General features: G+C 37.3%; 2 protein-coding genes across 2 annotated transcripts in view; one reads left to right on the plus strand and one right to left on the minus strand.

Annotated features, from left to right (window-relative positions):
• The window catches only part of egl (Egl_like_exo domain-containing protein), a 221,564-nt gene that overhangs the window by 26,731 nt on the left and 171,155 nt on the right, over positions 1-23,678 (minus strand). Inside the window, exons 3-4 of the mRNA XM_081766021.1 lie at positions 8,825-9,069; positions 400-597 (exon numbers count right to left, since the gene is read on the minus strand). Of these exons, the coding sequence (XP_081622147.1) occupies positions 400-597; positions 8,825-9,069 (443 nt within the window). The remainder of the gene's footprint in view (positions 1-399; positions 598-8,824; positions 9,070-23,678) is intronic.
• Positions 12,202-22,645, plus strand: LOC145690773 (uncharacterized). The gene is made up of 2 exons (XM_081766020.1): positions 12,202-12,372; positions 19,579-22,645. Exons 1-2 carry the CDS (start codon positions 12,336-12,338, stop codon positions 22,587-22,589), a joined length of 3,048 nt encoding a protein of 1,015 aa, XP_081622146.1. The 5' UTR covers positions 12,202-12,335; the 3' UTR covers positions 22,590-22,645.

The following is a 23,678-nucleotide window of genomic DNA, read 5'->3' on the forward strand; positions in this document are numbered from 1 at the left end:
GATGAGTTATAATGCAAATATATATTCTGTAAATAGATGAACAGGGAAATCTAAGATTCTTATTATTATATATTCAGACGAACCTCCTTCCACTTGTTAACATTTGACATGAAGGCCCCATCTCCAAATTAAAAAAAAAAAACACACACACACAATGGAAATTTGTGAGGAAAAAATGAAAATTACTACAAATGACATTTATACAGCGTAAATTTGAAATTTTCGTTGTATGGGTATCTGTGCTAGGGAACCACTTTAGTATGTCTTTGTTTGACATTTAGCATTTACTATTGTACAGAGTAAATTTCAAAATGCCTCTTGTATTTTTCCTGCTAGTTAAACGCCATTCCGTGAAGAGATAATGGTAAATACTTTTACTTTGGGAGGTAATTCACTAACCTGAGTAACCTGATTTCCCTATTACTGAGCACAATATTCTTCCCCTGCACGGTTGCCAGCTTCTGTTTGAGATCAGCGACTTCCGTCTCGATCTTCCGTTGTTTCTTCCGCTGCTTCACATCGTTGGGTTTGATGTGCATAAACACTTGCTCCTCACAAAGCTCCAGGAACAACGACTCGTTCTCAGGCTTTATAAGTCTGTAACACAAAAGAAGAAAACATATTAATACAGGTACATGCATTTTATCTTTAAAATTACTCAATGACGAAATATGCATCAATGTGTGAGTGAAACGAAAGTAAGCAATTAACTCTGGCAAAATCAATAATGAAAATTCTTATTATAAAAGGAAGCCATTTTAGTCAGCCAGTCACGCTCCTAATAATTCAGTGAAGATAATAATTGTCTCTTATCTGATATCCAAGAGATGTCGTTATCCCACTTACACTACAGTACTAAGTGGTAAATACGTAAAGTAGGGAAGTATATGCAACACTGATCTATCTAACACTATTATATATATATTCCCTTGCACACCCACTGTACACTGATGACGTGTCTGGACAGAGATATCGTACGCATCGTCCCAACTGACACAACGGCTCAATCAGATTTATTATAAAGTCGCCATGAGAGCGTACGAACAATAAACAATCGATTGCTAGAAGCAAGTCCTGATTTCTGACTGGATTTGTTCGACACAGGAAAGGATCCGCCGTTTTTTTCTGAAAAAAAAAAAAAATATGCAAAAAACATAGTATTTAAAGCCATATGAATAGGACAGACGAGGGTAATCCTAAAAGTAAGATCTTCAAAGTGCTGGTAACACAGGGAGACTGTTCGGGCGGCTGTTGGCAACACTGTTGTGTGTTTGTTGTTCTCCCACTCCCAAACAAGCATTCGCATACCTTGCTGGGACGCTCAGTATTCAGTGATGCCAATTTAACCTTTTTTTTGCTAAGTCTAGCCTATTTGGAGAGATATTTAGCCATACAAATGTACGAAATGTTTATAGCCATAAATATAGCTTATTTTATGAAACACTTTTGCCATTCTTTTTTATTAGCCCTTAGATTAATTCTAAAAATACTTTTTCTTTGAAAATAAAGTGTAATTTTTAAAAATTAGCCTATTTGCCATTGTCGCTTTAATTGATTTCTCTAGACAAAGGGTGTTTTGTTAAACGTTTGTTTTTCGTTCTTCTTCCGTCTCCCCACTTAGAGATTTACAACTACTTAACAATACTTTTCGACTCAAAAACAATTTTAATGTCGTTCCCGTAACGGCTCCGTTTGCTACTTTTTAATTATTTTAATTTTCGCATTTCGTTGCAAGAATGAAAGTTTTCTAATACAAATTTAGTAAACTTTTCGATTCTTCAAGCCACAGAGATTGTTCTAGTTTATTAAAGGGAACAAATAGGATATCTAATTAGCTTAAAAACTACCATTGTACTCATGATGATTCATGTGGGTGTACGAAGAAATAAGAAGTATTTGTAAGGACTATGACCTGCCGAAAGAAGTACTACTGAAAATTAGAACATGGCAGCCTACACAAACACAACCAATCCACAATCCAACGATGGTGCATCCAGTTCCAGTGCCTCGGCTAGCTGCGACGTCATCGATGATGACTTATTTCAATTCAAGAGTTGTTGATGGATTTTATTGTAATTTAAAGTCACGTATGATGCTTGTTAGTCTTCAGTGAATAAAATTCAACATATCAAATTTTACTATAACTTACTTATAATTCATCACAGAAAAAATGGGGTTTAAAATCTACAATGTGGGTTATAGGTTAGCAATTCAAAATCTAGCCATTTTTTCTTAAAAAAGCTAACTGCAACAATGCCAACAAAGATGTATTAGCCGAAATGGAGATTATGTAGAAAAACAGATACATGTACAAGCTTTAAAATGGTGTAAACATTATTGAAAATAAAAATTTCTTTGTTTACACAAAAATAAGATATCTTACTTTTGGGATTAACCTCGTAGTTATACTGTATCTGACCTACATGGGTGGTTATGGGAATGTGTTCCGAATTGCTTTATAGAAAGTTTGAAATCCACCTCAAACTACGTACGTCTCAAGGAATAATGTTTTTTTTTTTTTTTTTTTTTTTTTTTTTTTTTTTTTTTTTTTTTTCAACGAAGCATGCACAGGCAATAAATTTGATTGGTCGTCTATTTATACCCTGGATACTTAAGAACGTACTATCGCCAGTACAGTACTGTCACAGGCTTGCCTTCATGCTAAATTATAAAAACGGACACACTATATGTATAAATACAATCCAACGCCTAAAATAGGAAATACTGTAACAATATCCGCAAAATCTACTGTTATCGAAATCACAGTTGGGTGGATGTCTCGGACTGGGACGTATAGGGCCCCGACAAGAGACTCACTTTGAGGGCCCATCTTCCCTTTCTATGCAGCATGTAGGAGCATTCATGGTGCCCCCATACACATTTAGTCAAGATGATGCTTGGGTCCCGTTCTTCATATTGTTGAAATATATTCTTACTAGGCCACAAACAAAGGGCCTCAAACAGGACTTTATAATAATGTTAGTTTCATTTCAATAATGGGACCCCAAGATTACATTCAATGCTGGCGGCCACCGAACTCTGGGAACGGAACAAACTACAACGAGTAACTATGCTCCAACACAGCATACATGTTTTATCTTACTTTCCATGTTATTCAATATTCATTATATATATTTCGAGAGGGCCCCGGCAGGGATCCCTGCCCTCCTGCCTGGCCAGTCCGAGCCTGATATATATATATATATATATATATATATATATATATATATATATATATATATATATATATATATATATATAGTGTTTTCTTTCTTACAAAACAATAGTCGGAAAGAGGGTAATACCATCTCTCTTTGTAAGAATGGATCGAGTGATTTTCCAAGATGAAAGCAGAATACTCACAGCAATTATAGTTCTCATCAACATTAATCGAACTGGACCTAAATGAAACGCTGCCTCCTCTTAATGAAAGATTTTCTGAGTTGAAGAATCACTAATTAATGATCAGGGTTTCTCTTCACGTTCAATTAAGAGTTAAGATACAATAATATTTTGAAAATAAAAGAACAGATATATATATACATTCTATGTCTTCCTTCCTATGAAGTTACAAGACGTTACGTGTTTCCCACAAATTGTGTCGCTTGAAAACTTCCAAACTTGGTAAATATCTTTTGACATCTTTGGCAAGACAATTGAACGGAAGGAATAAAAAATGATTCAGTGTTTAGTTAACGTGTTCCAAAGGTTTCATCAAGTCTCTGGATATTTTTGTTTATAGCTCTATTGTTTGAAAAACTCTTCTATTAATGCAATTAACCAGGAAATACGACTCTCAAACCTCTTTGAAATGAAATGGTTTGAATTTGATGAGAAACTACATGGAAACAAAGTTACAAAAGTTAAGGCTTTGTGTATGGGACATCATAAAATAACTTGCATTGCAATGTATATATATACACACTACAATTTTAAAGTTAGTATTCTGTAATCGGAGATAAGAGTATAGGCTATATTGTAACCAGTGAGAATGTATTCAAGCGATTTGTGAGGACGTCTTGCAGGCCACTATCGCGAATATAATTACTAACTTTCAGCTCTGTCTAAATAGTACGATATCATTATATTTCCACAAATATATAGATGTATTATAATAGCTATCCTGTATACTGTGTTTAGCTATTATATGTTCGTGTGCTAGCTAGCTTAGAATTTTCGGAATAATCATTCTGAGGACACGAGCCGTGTCTAATTTCAAATGTGCAACAAAATTGATACGGATTTTGCTAAATCATCATCTTTACGCAGAAAGGCAGCTAATTCTCATATATTAAATCAGGACTCCTGTGTCAGTTGAACTGATGGAAACATTCCGTAATGTGTATTATTAGATTGAAATTTTATTTTCGACGGCAACTGTTCTCTTGTTCCCGAATCAGCCAACTAGGCAGCGGTTTGAGTTATTAATCCTCTAGTCACTGATATTTATGTATAGAAGGAATATTGCCAATGATAATGCTACTGGCAATTCCATTATCAAATCTTTAAATAAAATGAATGTTGCTTAATCTAGTATTATTAGAATTGCGGTGCAAGTCAGAGACGCCAACCCGTGGGGAAACATCCCATTTTGTGGGTTTTTTTACGTTAATTTCTAGAAAAGGGCTAATGGGGCGTTTACACTTAGTCGATTTGCGTTCGATTCAGTTGAATTGACGTCACTTTCAACTTAATCGACCGTGTAAACAGGACTTCAACCTAATCGCTTGTTGATCGAAAGCGACTAATCGACTAGCAACTGAATTAAAAGACGTTCTATTTTCTGTGGTCGATTCTATTTTCTTCTGCTATAACACCGTAAATTGTACCAATTACTTTTTGCTTGGACATCTTTAAAATTGCCAGTCGATTTCGAATCGACCAGAGGAGAGCGAGTCGACAAGCAGCATTCAATTTCGGTTGAAACAATTGAACACATCCATCGATCTGATTCGGCCTAGTTGCTTCGATTTAATCGCAAATGCAGTGAGTCGATTTAGCCGTGCGACTAAATCGACCAAGTGTAAACGCCCCATAAAGGAGATTATCGTCGCAATCGGCAGAAATATAGGATTTTTCATTGATACGAGCAAAATTCTCTATGGGCAGAATGAACATGTGGCTAGCACGAGCTAGCTAGCACACGAACATAATAGTTGAACAGGGTATACAGGACAGGTAGTATAATACATCTATTTGTAGAAATATAATCATATGTTAATTAAAACTATAATGTACCGTCTACACACAAACAAAACAACCTTCTCCTCACTGGTCAAAATCTAAAGGTAAGATACGAAGCAGTAGCGGTTCGTGGTGTGTAGAAGTACCGGTTGCAATGTTACAATATCAAAGATGTGTAGGTACGCGCAAGTAATCCCTTCCCCCAGCATTCTTGAGTCTTATCCAAAACATATTCATGAAATATGAAGAGGAAAGTCCTTTTAAGCTCTATTTGTATATTTATTGATTAAAGTGTATTCTCTAATATTGGTTTAATATAAGCTATTTCCTTTAAAAAAAAAAAAAAAAAAACACTATCAATGTACGTTTATAAACTATTTATATACAAAACTTCTTCACTCATGTCATTGAGCAAGAAATAAATCGAATATATAACATGTGCTGTAAGCCATGAATGATATCGTTAACCCGAAAAGAAGAAAAAAGCTAGAAAACTGCATATATTCATGCACGTAGTTAAAAACAAAATTATTTAATTAAGTCAGTGGTGCCCACCCCCCCTTATGTCTATGACGCACCCCCCCCCCAATTGTCTATCCGTAGGTGTTCTTCCATGAAAAAATCTTCTTTTCGATTAATTTTACCCCCCCTCATCAAACATATTTATATAGATTTTAACCCCCCCAAATATTTCAATGACGCAGTTTGCGTCATAGCCCCCCCTTGTGGGCACCCCTGATTAAGTAAACTATGCATTATTTTAAAATGGAAGATCTTTCGTCCTTACCGAGCTGCAAATTTTTCTATGATTTCATTGAAATCTGAAATGCTGCTTGCCAAGTTTTCCTGAATAGAAAGCATCGCTACCGCAAATATTTTCTGCTTATTTTCTTTAGGGCACAGAAACACCTCTCTCTTCCGACAATATGCATTTTGTTAGCATTTCTTTGTATGAATATGAGACAAAGAGTCCATTTTCAGTAGCCACGTATTTTTGTCTGCTGTTCTACTATAAAGAAGCATGAAATCTAAGATTTTTTTCCTTCGAAAATGAAAAAAAAAATAGTTTAAATTTCCAGCAATTTAGGCTAAAGAAGACAGATGAGTATTGAGAGTGAGATTAATTTTTTATGCTCTCCGCCGGAAATCGAACACGGGATCATGTGTACGAAAGACATAGGGCTAGGAATTAGACCAGTGGTAAGACATTTTCTGCTTCGAGACTCGATATATCCAGAATAGGATAATTTTTATTTTAAAAATAAAACCTATAACAAGAATTTTTACCTTTGTATTATAAATATAAAATAAAACCTATTGACTTCGAACGACCGCCCTTCCCCAAACATTCAGCCTGGATCCGCCCCTGCTACCACCAGACGCGTATTTGTTCTTTGCGAGTTTCTGTTTTGTGAATAACTTCTTTTTTCCTAGCTCTATATCTCACCCACTCTATCAACTGAGTCAAGCGCTGCCAAGCGGAGGAATTCGTAACTACGTATTACAGAAGCTGACTATATACCAGTGGCAGAAAAAGGTGCAACTGGAAGGGAGCAATACGGGAGGATAGCAGAATAGCAGAATAAATCCACTTCCTCATGTTAAGAGATAGGAGCTCGCTGCCATATGCTCAATGTTACTGCTTCCAGTGGCAACGCTTACTGCAACTGGAAATGTAAATCACTTTCTTTCTTTCAGTTTTTTTATATTTTTTTAAAAGAAATGCATCAATACTGTTTTGTGTTCAAGAGCAAAGGTTTATTTTTTACTGATACACTACTTTAATACCTAAAAATATTTTTAGTATTAAAACAATATATCCGGTTGCACAACCATGCAACATATAATACCAGCCGCCGCTGATACGAAGGGAAGAGCAGATCAGTCTCGCTGGTGCATCGTGATTATAATGACAACATTAACAACGGAGTCCGCAAGTGGCCGCTACTGGTCATTTAACAATTTTACTAGTAATAAAAAAGATGGTTTTATTTGTAATGTCACTAGCCTATAGTGACCCTATAGCAGACGTCCTCAAACATGAAACTTCTGATCTACCGTACAGTTTTTAAATCCTACTCTCAGTTACCAACCAAAAGAAGTACTAGCTTTTTTTTTTTTTTTTAAAAAAAAATCTTACATTTGTTGATTGCTTATCAACTTACATTTCAAGGTTAGCCAACGGGAGCGTTAACGCGATCTACCGAAAATGTCCCCGCGAGCTACCAGTAGCTCGCAATCGACGGTTTGGCGATCACCGGTCTATAAGGAAGCTTTGGTAACACATTGTTAACATTACAGAAAAAAGTTCTAAAAATCAGATTTAAAAAATGAAATTAGTAGCCTATAGATCACTATTTATTTAGTAGTCGAAAAGAGCTAATTATTATTTACATACTGTACAAATATCACTAAACGACTATCTTCAGGCTCTATTAGGATCTTCAATACTGTACACAGTACAGTGTACAGAATTGATTTCTCTAGTAAGCATGCATAAGAGGAGCCATATACAGGTATCTTGATATTGTAGTATCTCGCACATGGTTATATTTATCAATATCACCACATGCATTTCTATTACAAGTTACTATAAGACTCAAACGACAGGAATCTTCGTCACCACTGGGTCATGTGATGGATGAACACCACCGCTACTCAGGAGGAGGTAAAACATTCCGAATATCGCCACAACCAGCATCAGTCTCAGCTGGTTAGTTCTATTTTCTTAAGTTGCAGTGGAGCTCAGAGAACCCTTACCTAACCCAAGCCTCTTAGCTGACAGTTGAAGTCTGAGAGATTCCTAACCACAACCACTCAGCTTGCTGCGGAGGTTTATGGGATTCCAACTTCTCTTTGCTTGCTGTGAAGTACTGAGAATCCCAACCTTCTCCACTCAGCTTGCCCTGGAGCTTTGTGGGGATCCTTTCTCTTGGCTGCCTGGGCATTGGGACATGTATCTATTCTAATTACTTACAAGATTTTACATTTTATCTGTGTTATACTATTTTATAATATATGGGTCGTTCAATATATATAACTTTCCTTAAGCTGTAAAATATATATATTTTTAAAGATTCATTTATGAACTATACATGCGTATGTGTAGGAGGGTCTTTCCTCACCTGTCCACATAATCCCCATTGAGATAGAGGCATTTGTCGCATCGTTGCACTAATTTGCAAAGGGTTTGGACAAATTGGTGCAACGGTGAGGCAAATGATTGGACCTCAATGAGGATCATGTGGACAGGTGAGGAAGGACCCTCCTACATATGTTTGTATAGTTTACAAATGTATTTCACTTTATTATATACAGTGGCGTATTTAGGGGGGTGGCTTCCGGGCTTAAGCCCCCCCGAAATCTTACTTAGTATAGTAAAGTAAATGAAATATCTTGCAGAATTTTCACATTCCCAGGCAAAGCCCCCCCCGAAAGTTAGCAAAGCCCCTCCCGAAACAAAATCGTAAATACGCCACTGATTATATATATAGAGCTTAGTGAAGCATATTGAACAACCTGCGTAAAACTAGTTGTGGAGGGGGGGGGGGAGGAATTGATTCTCGCGTATATTTGCTCTACTTTCAACCTAACAAGGTAATTTTACAATATTAAAAGATGACCAAAGAGCAACACTTACTTCCGCATTGCCTCGTACACTTGAGGCACCAGAGCCAGGACATCAGCGGCCGCATACAACATCATGTCCCTTGTGAGTGGTCGACGCGCCCAATATCTTTGATCCCGTCTGTACATGTTCTTCAATTGATCCTTCATTGGGTTCAGCGGAGCCTCGTACATCTCACACAAAGTGTTTAAACTCACGTTCTTCACCTTGTACACAGGCTTCCCGGTCTCCTGTTGTTGAAGAACTGCATGCGCCGCCTGCAACACAAACAATTAAACACAATCTTTAGTATTTCTCTTTTATATACAGTCACACTGAAAACATAAACAATGGTCATTACCCAAGGTCATCAATTAAATGTACCATTTCAGCATTTACCTGTGGGAAACAGGGGGGGGGGATCACAGTCAGGTTGGTCGACCCACAAGATTCCTAACTGGGAAATAAAATGCAATACTAAGTTGTGCAGTATTTGTACATTTAAAACATGGAATTAACATTCTAAATGTACAAAGTAACATTTTATAGGGAAAAAAATCAACACGTATTTACATAATATAAAACAAAAGTTTGCTAAGCATCTTGAAAAAAAAAAAAATATTTGAAAGATTGAACAAATTTTGAATTGAAGAAATCAGAGTTTCAGTTTTTCCTTCTTCACAAATTGATCACGTTACCACCAACCGAAAATAATCTTGTGAGTAACAGATAAACCTTAATTGTCACTGGAGTCTATTAATTTTGGGGTAATTGAAGAAAGTGAAATAACTTTCTAACAAGAGATATAATAGAAAAAAAAAAAGAAAACGAAAATGCATTGGTGTGTATGAATGCATAGCTACATTTGTCCGTCCTGTAAAATGTTGCTACAGATTTCTGTAAACTGTTTTCTCTGACTTTCCCCTGGGAAAGGTTTACCGGTACTTATTTCCCTGACAAAAGTTTAATTTTTTCCACTCTTTCGTAACCCCATTGATTTAGTTAAATACCTAAACTAAAGACAGGGCATTAACTTCTTATCAAATAGGTTGGCCTAGGAAACATGCGTGACCAAGTATATATTTTATTAAATCGGTCTATGCGTTACGGAATTATACGTGAACATATTCACGGCTATTGAGAAGTTTCACGGTCAAACTCCAAAGACTACCATTAGACCCTGATGAAATTTATATAGAATCTGCGAAAAACTATACCCTTTGAAACTAAAAAAGGATAATGAAAATTCGTACACCTGTGTTGGAGTTATGCCTGAGTATGCACAGAGTGAAGTCGTTGATTACGATATTAACACTCAACTGCTGACAAGTTTCATGATCTAACTCCGATGACTAACACCAGATCCAAATGAAATTTATCTGAAACAACCCCGAGAACATGCTTTTTGAAAGAAGGAGTAAACCAACAAACTTGATGTCCTATTTGGAAATTATGCATAATCATACACACATTTATGATATCAACACTGTCAGCCATTGAGAAGTTTTATGCTCTAGCTCGGAGGAGTATGAACCCCATGAAATTTAGTATGTAGATCAACTGGAAAAGAATACCCTTTCAAAAATAAATAAAATAAAATTGGTGCACCTTTGTCGAAGACTTCTTGAACATACGCACAATGTATATTTATATAAATGGGTACAACTGAAAACTTTTTTAAAGTCGGTTAAAAAAAAGAGAGAGAGAGAGACACACACACACACACACACACATACATATATATATATATATATATATATATATATATATATATATATATATATATATATATATGGGCGGATCGAGGATATGATCAAGGGAGGGGCTAAACCATATTTTGCCGTTTTATCCAGTGTAAAGCAGGATTGAAGCTCATTTTATCCAGTGTATACCTGAGCGTCAAGGGGGGGCTATAGCTTCTATAGCCCCCCTTGGATCCGCCACTGTATATATATATATATATATATATATATATATATATATATATATATATATATATATATATATATATATATATCAGTTCAGAAGGTCAGACACACCACACACTGTCTACATTAAGAGATTCAAGATGCTAAAGCTCAACTGATTTCAGAGTTAAGAATCTAACCACAAATCATGGCATACTACACCTCGATATAACTTAACACATCTGCAATCCATTATTCTATATTGCTGTATTGTATGATCTCTAAATCCCAAATAACCTTATTACTTCAAAGTTGCCTTTATTATCGAGAAGATTACTTTGTTTTCCTGACATTAAAAAACTTTTCTATAATTTCCCTGACATTCTTTAATTTTCCATGTCTGTGGGAATCCTGGAATAGTTTTTCTGCTATTACTCGAATATTGACTTCAGCTCCCTGGTGGCTAAGTCGTTAGCATACAGCGCCTATGATGTGGGAGACCCGAGTTCGATATTCCCCGCGGGAGCTCACGTGGTTTGCATTCCACATTAAGTTGTAGGTCCACACTTCATATAGCCTTAGTGCTCGAAGTAACGCTAAACTCAAAAAGCAAATCAATCAAATCGAACAATGACTTATTCAAAGCTTAATTGTACCAGTCTACTTCATAACTTCTGTAAAAATGTCGTTCTTCCATTGACTTTTTTTTTAACGAAAAAAGTAAATGCAAAACTACGCTACATAAATTACAGAAGTACTAAATTAACCCCTTGCGTACCAGCGATAACCATGTAGATGTCATAAAATACTCCGTTGCAAAATATCAGTGACATCCATGTGGATGTCATGAAAACTTATCCCTTGTTATAAGGATCGTATTAATCCTGGAGATGGTGAAATTTCGTAGTAAATGTAAGGCAAGACTTAGTTCTACTATTTATCCTTAGGTGACAGAACCTTACTGACAGAAAAGGCTAAAAAAAAGTCTCAATAGATGGCAGGCCTAAAGGAGCATTCAATTACGACACACATGTGTTTGTTTTGACGATAAACAATTAGCAAATTTGAGATCGTATTTGAAGATCGAAAAGAAGAAAAAAACTTTGCCTTTGATCTCCAGTCAGTGTTGCCAACCTCAAGCAGCATAAAATCCCTTCAGAAAAATCAGAATTTCCGTTTTTCAGTCAAAATGTTCCACAATGGAAACAACAGTTTTTATCAGCAAATGAATGCTCTCCTCACGTGCGCATTCATTATGCCCTATATAACGGTTTAGACAGTCTTTTAACAGTAAATGAAATCGGTATTACAGCACGTACACACACACACACAAAAAAAAAATGACACTGGAACGCAAGGGGTTAAAAAAAAAGTCCAAGGAACAATATTCTCCACTAGCCAAGTTCTGATTAAACAGTGCGTCTTTTTTTCTTAGACTTACCAGTCAAAGTGGATTTCCTTTACAAAACTCTTCAATCGCTTCTAACACAAACCCGTGCACTCTCTGTTTCACCAGGATTCAAATGGTTACTGCGCGACGATAATTATTGTTGACGGTATTTCGTTCCCATTATTGCTAGGAAACAGATCGGGGGAGTCTGTCAATATGGAATTGATAGTACTAAATCCTTAAAGAGATGTCACTGCATCACTTATCAACAACTGATGAAGAAGGTTGGTTATCAACTCTCTTTCAACATTCTACATATAAGTTACTGATGCCCTCTCTAACTATACTTATGAAGTTTTATTATACTCATCTGTTGACGGTTTTGGCTACGATATGACCGTCTATTTATGTTAGCTTAAGGACATCAGCCACCACAGTTACTTATATAAACCAAGGCTGATAGCATGCTACACATAGCGATGGCAGCAAGGATGTGCGTTTAAGAGAGCAGGGATCAAAGCTGTGACACAGGATGTGACGCAAATTTTGCAAGTAAGCATTTGTTTTCCTTTGGCCGGAAAAGATCTTGGGGTTCTCGACTGAATAATAAAATTATATATATATATCGACCAGACTTCTAACTTAAAACGAAAGTATGAAACTGCATGTGCTAAATTTAATGGTGATACTCAAACTCCACAAAGTGACTCGAAGTGCGTCTATTCAGTCTGGAAGTTCATTAGAGGAAAGTGATAACTTTTGATATAGTTTTGAAGTGTATACTACAAAATCCGAAATTTCTTTCCCATTTCCTTTTCTTAATATAGTTTTCAGCTAAAAACAGCGCCGGTAATGTAAAAAGCTTTATAATAGAGTATCATTCATCCATCACTTCTAAAGCTGAGGAAAGAGAATTTCGTCCAAATATCAAATACAGGTCGCCAACAAAGTCCCGCCAGCCCCTCACCTTAAATATAAAATAAACTATATACACTGTAAATATATATGACAGAATTACATTATATTTATTTCTTATGTCAGGTATAAACTATGGCTGGTACAGGTGATTATACCATTGAAGAACGCATCGTACAATCATTTGGGTTCACGAGAGGCCTAGAACCTGGGAAACGTTGGAAAAGGTGCGTATGGATTTCCAGCTACGATTCGGACGAGAGCTCCCTCCAAAGATAACACTTTTGCGTCACCAGCAGTGTTAAGGGCAAACCACGAAGTGGTAGACCATCAACAAGAGAGAAACAATACACAGTAGTCCCGGCGTCAATAAAAAAATCTCAATGAAGTACACTCAGTGGTGTATTTACGATTTTGCTTCGGGGGAGGGGGAAGTTGCTAACTTTATTCTTGGAAACGTGAAAATTCTGCAAGATATTTCATATACTTTAAAATAGTAAATAAATTTCGGGGGTTAAGCCGGAAAACTCTCCCTTAAATACGCTACTGAGTACACTCAAAAACGGTCCGTGGAACTTGATATATCCCGATCAACCCTGCGCACACATGAAACATGACTCAAAATTACACCCGAGGGCCGCGGTGGCTCAGTGGTAGAGCGTTCACCTCTGGTGCTAGGGGTCTCGGGTTCAAACCCTGCTCCCGCCAAGTGAACTTTGTGGTGGACAAACACCGTGTGCGTGGGTTTTCTCGGGGTTCTCCCGTTTCCTCCCACTTTCTTCATTCCACCATTTCATTCATTACTCATTATCACCGTCTCCTTTAGCCTAACCGGCATAACCGTGGGACGTAAAACTCAAAATTTCATTTCATTTCAAAATTACACCCTTATAATCATATCGACCGAAATTTGCTAAAGGATGATCTGACAATGATTTAAAATTAAGAAAGGAGGTATGTGGCGCACTTTTGCATGTGTTTGATAATATCCTGAAACGTGGAAAAGTGATTTACAGTGATGAATGTATCATTTACCGAACCTCCCGAGCAAGAAATGTTTTCTGGTCAAAGGAAAATTGTTAGTTTTTTATGAGGAAATTGAGAACAACCTTCACCATGTCACAAGGGCGCCCATCAGGGGTAAGCAAGGTGGGGCGCTCGCCCCCCCCCCAAGAGGAAATTATACTTGGCAATATCGAAAACCTAATAGAATTTTTACATTAGTTACAGCAAAATTTGAAACTATATTTGAAATGTCGCTTATACTTGCCCCCCCTTGGAAACCACAACATGGGGACCCTTGCCATATCATGATATGGAATGACGTGAATAGCAAATTTACAGTCCATATTTTTTGATGGAAACTGGTTCATACCTCTTTTGGAAACTGAAGGGTCAAGGGGACATGTTGGTTTCTGCAAGATGGAGTGCCTCCACATTTTGCCATTTCGGTTCGAGAATATCTCAATAAGGTGTTTCCAGGGCGCTCCATTTGACTGGCCACCTCAAAGCCCGGAGTTAATCTATGACAATTCACTCTAGGAATTCATCGACACAACGTTATGATACGATTGATGAATTGAAAGCTGTGAGATTTGCTTTCTGACGAATTACTCTAGCAGTGCTTGCGACGTATTATTTTGTGTTTGGAGTACGATGAAGCCAATACTAATGAGTTAGACATTTACACATTAAATAGTGTGTATATCTGTAGTTATAATTAAAGTTTGATAGTTTGAATGTTTAGTACTTCACAAGGGGTGACGAGACTTTGTGCCCATCCTGTACTATGAGAAATAAATTCCGAAAATAATTCAATGTCAAGTCCGGAGTGTGCGAGAAAAAACAAACTCTTTTCAGAAAGTGCACCCTTATGTCCTTAAAATGATTTCGAAAGTGTCACGAGATTATATTTAAATAACATCATTTTACAAGAATTCTTAAACAAAGATTTTCGTTTCCTTCAGCTCTGGAATGTAAACAGCAACAGAATAAACTTTGATTTCGAACAATTTTTCCACAATGTTACCTTACCAATTAGAATGACGTTGAAAATTAGCCCTTATTCGTAGAATGATATAGGGTACAATTTCTGAAGAATGGTCGAAACATGAGCTTGAGTTGAGTTGATTTTGAGTTTAACGTCCCTTTTAGCAGCGAGGCTATATGAGACGGGGCCTTCTAATTAACGTGGAATCCGAACCACATGAGCTCCCGTCGGGATTCGAACCCAGGCTTCCCACGTCAAAGGCGCGTACGCTAACCGCTTAGCCACAAAGGAGCTCCGAAACATGAGCATTTTTTATTTATTTATTTATTTATTTATGTTTAGAACAGGACATGTGGTCAGTTTCATTCTGACAAGGCAGAACCCTCGGGATTACTGTAAAATTGATTCAAATGCAAAGTTTTCCGCGGCCCAATGTGTATTGTAGTGATTTTAGCGGCCCATACCGGTAATTTGCATATTTATGGGCCTTCATATATCCGGAATTCAATCATTCACTACTATAATTCTCGGACACAAAATTGCTTTTAGTTTCTTTAGATGTAACTGGACATGAGTGTGGGCATATGCAAAACAAATTGGATCAAGTACTGCTTCTCTGACACGTGTTACTCACCCCGCTTCTCTGACACGTGTTACTCACCCCGGCAGGCATCTTGGATTCAACTTTCGGTATTTCATATGGGAATAAATGCAAGTGATACATCAAATTTATGTAAAATACAATTTTCTCGAAAATTCACTGGTGTAGTGAATTTTACTGTAGCTTGTATCGTTTGGAAGGAATTGCATGTTAAATCCCTCCAGGTACTTCGCGAATAGACATTGCAGAGTAATATCAGTTACGCTTACATTTTTTATGTTGACAAATCAAAACAATTTCTAACTGGAAAAATACTGTACGTATAAACAAACTCTTCACAACATTCGTGTCATAATCTTATTAAATTTCTGTGAGTGATTGTTATTACTTCCATATTACACTATAACAAGGAAGTATTGTAGTATGGTCAAAATACCTAATGTAAATCCAGAAACGATCAGATTTGGGTGAAGACCTACCATTTCTGTATTGACGTCTGGCTGTGTCTGTATGTACACTCATGTCCAAAATTATCGTCGCATATACAAATATGTTGTTGTAGGAATATATGAGGGGGGGGGGATCAAAAAGTTGCCCATACGCTGGGACAAATGCATTTCCAAAGAAGGAAACTATGTGGAAAAATAAATTGTAAGTGCCTTGTGGTATTCAATAAATGAACTTAAATAAAAAAATAAAATCCCGTTTATATTTGATACACCCTCGTAATGTGACGACGAATTCGCCTGGTGTTTCTTATAATGTTAGTATGTGTATAATCGGCAAAGACGTATGTGGCAAATGTTATGTCAAAAAGAGTAGTAAATAAGAGCAATAAAACGAAAATAAAACTTTCTTGTTCATTTAGCAACATTTTGTTTTACTCACTCTAATTTTCGTATTTATTAATTCTTTTCCTATGAAATTTATCACAAATATACATTTCCCGATTATACACATAGTATCAGTATTAAAAGTACTCTGCAAAATCATTATCAAATTATATATATATATATATATATATATATATATATATATATATATATATATATATATATATTACAAGAAGACAGTTATAGATATGCGACAATCATTTTGGACATGACTGTACGTACGTTCAGAGAATATTTCGTCAACGATAAATCACGTAAAATATTACATATACACACGGGGCACTGCACAACTTTCTATTTGATTCAATATTCGTAAAGTGCCTGACATTTAACATGCAATACCTTCCAAACGGTAAAACTCACTACATCAATGAATTTCCGAGAAAATTGTACAGGAATTTGATGTATCACTTGCACCTATTCCCATCTGAAAAACTGAAGTTGAATCTAATATGATGGATCCAAGATGGCTGCCGGGGTGGGTAACATATGTCAGAGAAGCAGTACTTGATCCAATTTGTTTTGCATATGCCCATATTCATGTCCAGTTACATCTAAAGAAACTAAAAGCAATTTTGTGTCCGAGGATTATAGTAGAGTATGATTTAATTCCGGATATATGAAAGCCCATAAATATGCAAATTACCTGTATGGGCCGCTAAAATTAGTACAATACACATTCGGCCGCGGAAAGCTTTGCATTTGAATCAGTTTTTCATGAATCCCGAGGGGACACTTCGAGAATGTACCTTGTGACAGATTCATAAAGATAAGGAATTGAAATGGATAATTATTTTGAGAACGAGGATTACGCATACAACATTAACTATAGCTTCATTACACGGATAACCCTTTGCACATCTCTCCCCATCCCCCTTTCCTGTATGAGCATTCTGACTTCTTATACCACCATATTCTTGAAACAGGGAATCCAGTAACTGTTAGCTTCGCAATTAAATTTTAACGAAAAATTAGGGTAAAGGGGCCGAAAGTCACATGAGTGACGAGAGTCAATCAGACAGATTTGTACATTCGTGATGCAATTTTCATTACGAAACAACCTAGCTATTTGCCGTATTATAATAATGTCTAAATTTCCTACTCTGGTGCAATATTGTTCCTTCTATCCTTGCCTTCATCGTACAGTTTTACATTTAAAGACTAGCCTTTTTGGTACCTGGCTGCTTCGCCCCCAGACCACGTGTTTGCTCGGCATACGGTCTCCCATCTCTTATGGATCAGCTTTTGTATCAAGAGTGAATTTCGTGCATTTGCTCTTAATATTTCCTAAATTTTGCCAGCTGGGGGCTTTGTTCCCAACCCCCTGTGTTTGTTAGATCTATGTCATCGCACTTTTTAAACCCAATATTCTACCAAATTTCAAGTTTCTTTTCCTATTTCGACTACCTAGAAGATAAGATTTTGTATCCCCCAAAACCGCCCATTTAAATAACATGAGAATTTCTTGATCTCCACTTTAGACCCCTTAAAAATTAAAAATATTATTTTTGGCAATTTTTCCTGTAGGGAAGTCCCGGAATGCTACAATCATGCCAAATTTCATCATTCTAATCCTGCCGGAAGTGCCTACACATTTTGGAGTGTAAATGTCCCATATAAACAACATAGGAAAGATTTTTTCAGTTCCCTGTAAGACCACTCTAAAGTTGGAAATTTTTATTTCTGGTGATTTAGTTGGGTAACGCTAACAAAAACGTACAAACATACTGAACTTCAAGTTTTTATCCAATTAAAAGTACCTAAAATATGATTATAGGTCCAAAATAAGGTCCATTTAAATAACATGGAAAATATCTTCACACACGCCCTTTAGACTCCCTAAAATTAAAAATATTCACTTTTGGCAATTTTTTGGATCATATTTCAATCAAAAGTTCTCTTGTACGCCTTATATCTGGAGAACTACATACAGTGTAGCCAAACCCAAATTATCACTTAACTCAGTATGATGTGCTTACTCGGTAGAAAATAGAACACTCGATTTACGGGCCGTTCAAAAATTTTGTGGCCCTGATCCAATAACTAATTTTTGGCCAAAATCTTTTAATCCATTTTTTTGATCATTCCTAAAATTCTTGTTCTGTTGGTTAGTCCGAAAAAGCTACAATCATGTCAAATTTCAACTTTCCGCGCCAACCGGAAATACTTCTTTATTTTATGTCAGTAAGTTCGTGTAGTTTTATATATTATTGACTCGTTGAATATACCCATGCTTCGCACAGGGGCTGTATTTGGAAGTTGACACCTTTGGGAGTATCACCACTAATTTCAGCGACCGCGAAAACTATGGATTTGACACTAATATCGGTCATTTTGGATTACTTTTATGTGCCTCGGTATCTCACCCACCCACCCCCCCGGTGACCCCCGGCCTGAAGCCGAATAGCGTGAATTTGGAAGTTAATGTGATCGGAGTTTCACCATTGATGTCAGCGACCGCGAAAACTAGGAATTCGACACTAATATCGGTCATTTTCTACTACTTTTACATGTCCCGGTAAACGCCCCCTGAGACCCCCCCCTGGTTCGAATTTCGACAAAAACGTTTAACTCTGGTCTGGAGCCTGAATCAAGGTATTCGTGACCACAATTTGGTAACTCTCGGTCAATTTGTCTGGTTCCCAAGCCGGTTCCGGTAAACGCCCCCCTGAGACCCCCCTGGTTCGAAATTCGAAAAGGGCTTCGTCTTGATCTGGGGCCTGGGCCAAGGCACCCCCGACCAAAATTTGGTAACTCTCGGTCCTCTCGTCTGGTCCCCAGGCCACACACAGACAGACAGACAGAAACACACAAACTCTCTATTTTATTTATATTAGATAGATTAGATGTATCGTTTTCATTAACATCTATACTTCCACTGCAACATAACCCATGAGTTATTTGTAGATTTTCTTAATTCAGCGAAATACTATAATTTCATGTGCACATAATAATAATTTCTTTACGTGTATGTCACGAAAATTTAGTATCATTGCTTACTTAAAATAAGCCACAATATTAACGATTAACAAGAGCATAAGGAGTAAATGTGAGAAGTAGTATACAATAAAGTTTTTCTTTCTTTTTTCAGATAACGAACAGGACGAATCTGCTCGGACAAGTATTGAAACTGTGTACTCCCCCAGTGAGCTCTTCCAAATAACCGCTCAGGCGAATAGCGACGTTACAATACCTGAAGATGGTACCAGAATCGCCAGAGAAACCACAGAAGCTCCACGCGTACTTTCACAACCACAACTACAGACTATCCAATCGCAACTATCGAGGGTCGAAGCCACTCTATATGGAATTAACAGCTTATTGGTGCCTGAAATAAACCGACTACCTTGGCAAAGGAGTGGACAGTTTCAATTTGAGGAGCAATCACCTCATGAAGAAGACAACACGCTAAACACTTCGTCCGATATTTCAAGCTTTCTTACGGAGCTCTCAATTACAGAGTCCAATCTTCTACAAGCCAATCGTCTACTAAGTTCAGCCATTCAGGAAAGCCGTTTCAAGCACTTGAGAACAAAAAATGTGCAGCAGAACGACAAAAATGAACAGCTTGTGAGAACATTATTGCCAATTACTTCTAATATTTTGTCACAATTAACACGAACGGAAAACACATTTATGGCTGTTCGTTCCATTCTTAGTGTTATGCAGAATGGTCATCAACAACCACAGAACAATTCTCGAGGACGTAACAGCAGAAGACCAAGCGACAACCACACTACGCCCACTTCTTCCATCGTCCACCAACTGTCTCGGGCACAAGCTGATCTTGGGGAAGCATACAGTCTACATGCAGACCTCATGAAACACAATCGACATAAGACTAGTCTTTCTGACAACACAGACAACACTAACACTTTAAGAAACAAAATTACGGATTCTCTGGTTCATTTGTCGCGAATTCAAGGGAATCTTCTTGAAATGGATTGGTTGTATCGAGCACTTGGGCCTAGACTCCAACAAGAAGGTCCTCCAAGTATTTCCACGCAACATGAAGTTTCAGAGCAATCGACAGATGATGTGGAACACAGTGATTCACTTAATCTTTCACGCGATCTACCTCCCAGTAATCAGGCTGAAAATGCATCCAGTAATCAGGCTGAAAATGCGTCATCATCCCGCGACATAAAATTGTCCTCTCAGGACATTACCTCAATCCAGGTGCCAAGACCAGAAAAATGTTACTGTAGATCTAGATGTATCATTGACAATAAGAGTTCGAAGTGCACAGACACTGTCTCTGATCAATGGCTGTCTACATATGATGTCTTTCTTGAGTCAAATACTTCCAGGGAATTCACTTGCAATTTAGTTGAAATACATGAATCTTCCAGACAAGTAGAAGTAGCAAAACAAGAATATCCAGTGAACTCTTCCGGTGGTACTGAAGGACATGTGCAACGTAATACCAAAACTTCTGAGAACACCGAACCAAGTACGTCTCAGAAATATGGCAAAAAGGAACCGTCACAGGGAAACCAAGCGATTATTGAATACGTAGAAACTGAGCAGTCACTTGATTCAATCAATTCCTCTTATGATATCTGTGAACCTTGTAATGAAGATGGAGCTAACACTTTTGAACAAGGAACTCAAGTTTCGAATGAAAAAAATAGCGAAAGTAAAGATGGTTTACCTGAAAACAGAAGTGAGGATTCGAGTAGAAGGAGCAGTGAAGGCTCTGAAATTGGAAGTTTGACTTCAAGTGAAAGAAGCTCAGCTACAACCTGTGCGTCCAAAGGAGGGAGTGAAGCTTCTAGTGAAAGCAACAGCATTGTAGATGCTAACGCTTTCAGCGAAAGTATTAGTGCTGAACAAAGAATTAAACTTCCTAGTATCCATACTGAGAATGAATTAACAACAGGAGTACAAAAAGAGAATTCGAGTACAGAAGAAGTCGAAAATAACTCACCAAATCTCTTTCGTAATTCACCGGCTGAATCTCTTGAAAGACATTCCAGTGACGAGGAAATAGAAACAAATGACACTATGAAACATGATTCAGATCTACCAATCACTTTTGCTAAACGACAGAGACGTCAATCTGTAAAATCGTTCTGCGAACTTGATTCTGATCCACTACAAACAACTCGAACTGATCAAGTTGGAACTGAAATAATTGATTTTAAAAGTAAACAAACCGGAAGTTCCGAAGACTCGTCTGTCATGGATTCTGGCCTAGTTCGCCCAAGGCATATAAGCATTAATGTCGCTAAAGGGAAACAACCAATGGTTGGTTCTAAGTACTCAAGGGGGAAATCGGATTCGGATCCACTCAATACAAGTGACAGCAACAGCAAGAGTAAGACTCCTTCTGAGAAATATTTATCTGCTCAAGAGAAATGCACAGCTTCTAGTAATCACGGTTTTCAACGTACTCGAGGTACATTTGGGGTATTCGAATCAACTGAAGAAATGACTGAAATGACTGCACGTGACAGAATTGTCGTACCTAAATCTGAGCCTCACTCTTCTGGCATGGCGTTCGAAAGAACTAAAGAATGTAGTACCCAATTTGATGGAATCAGTGATAACAACAGAATTAATGTAACCTCTATGGAGGTGGAAGAAGTAGAATCAACAAGAACAACAAGTACTAATTCACCTTCAATTACTTTCAATGGTAATTTGTACGCAGAAATTCATGGAGATTACGGACAACTACGATACCTCGGTTCTGAATTTACTTCTTCAACACCAGACCCACTTCCTCAATTAGCTCTGTTGCAAACGACCCACGACACAATAGGATTCAATGAGGTAGTCTCTCTCCTCACAAGAGCTGAGAATACACTCGCTGAGACGGGTCAGATGCTGCGAAGGGCCATGTTAATGCAGCAACAACTTCCATATGAAGGTGAAATCGGTCGAGTTAGCAGACGAACTGGAGAAGTGACGTCATCCTTAGGACAGCCGTTAACACCCACGATTAGCTTGTTAGCTGCTCTAAATAGAACTGAAATGAATCTGGCCCAAGCTAATTACCTCCTAAGAACTCTTATGCGTTACCGAAATTCAAATGGCGCAATTACTTTTTCCAGGGTATTTTACTCTTATGATGGCGGTGATCGTCAGGGTACTTAATTTTTCATAACTGTAGTGTATAGTGCAGAATAAAAGGAACGTATAATCGATAAAAAGCGTACTGCAATGAGTAGAGGTGCAAGGACTCTTAAAAAAAAAAAAAAGAAAACTTCCGCACGGCTTATTTCCTTTTTTTTTTTTTTTGGAACACGAAATAACTTAATTCGTCAAGTTCAATAATTAAGAACAATCGATCACCCAATGGGAAAAGAAAAAGCCTGTAATGTTTCTTCCCGTTCGAACGAATTGTCTGTAGAGCTACTTACATTGTTTTTCAACGGGGGGTAAAAATGTTTTCGGGAAAATCTAATAGTGTTCAAAAACTATTGTAAAAATCCCGTAGTAGTTAGACTTAGCAGAACAAAATTATCGTTTAGCGTTAGACTTAGAACAAAATTATCATTTAGAAATTTTGCAAGAAGTGAAACTTCAGTTAGTAACGTTTTTGGAGCTGAAGATATTTTATGTGAGAGGTTACGCGGAACAAGTTCAATATTCAAAAGGATTTATTGATGCTGTTAAAACCCGACCGGAAGAAGATTAAAACGCTATACCCAAGCTTCCTAGGGCCGCGGTGGCTCAGCGATAGAGCGTTCACCTCTGGTGCTTGGGGTCCCGGGTTCGATCCCAGCCCCAGCCAAGTGCACTTTGTGGTGGACAAACAGCGTGTGCGTGGGTTTTCTCGGGGATCTCCCGTTTCCTTCCACTTTCTTCAGTCCACCATTTCATTCATTACTCATCATCACTGTCTTCTTTAGCCTAACCGACACAACCGTGGGACGTAAAACTTAAAGATTTCATTTCATTTTCCAAGTTTCCTATTTTACACCTACTAACACGACGTAACAGAAAATAATAAATTTTATAATGATCTTTAACTACCGTTAAATTAAAATCATACCTACAGGGCCTTTCTTGGCTTTACTTGTGTAAACTGGCCTTATATTAAGTTCTAATAGAATACCTGAATCTCAGCTAAATTCTGTATCAAAACAAAAATGAATTTGTATTTCTTTCCGGGTTTACGATATCTTTTACCTCGTATATCAAGGTACATAAGTTTCAAACACTTTGTACAGTGATTATACA

Source organism: Thermobia domestica, chromosome 7 (genome assembly GCF_964235325.1).
Source record: "Thermobia domestica chromosome 7, izTheDome1.hap1.1, whole genome shotgun sequence".
NCBI classification, from domain to species: domain Eukaryota; kingdom Metazoa; phylum Arthropoda; class Insecta; order Zygentoma; family Lepismatidae; genus Thermobia; species Thermobia domestica.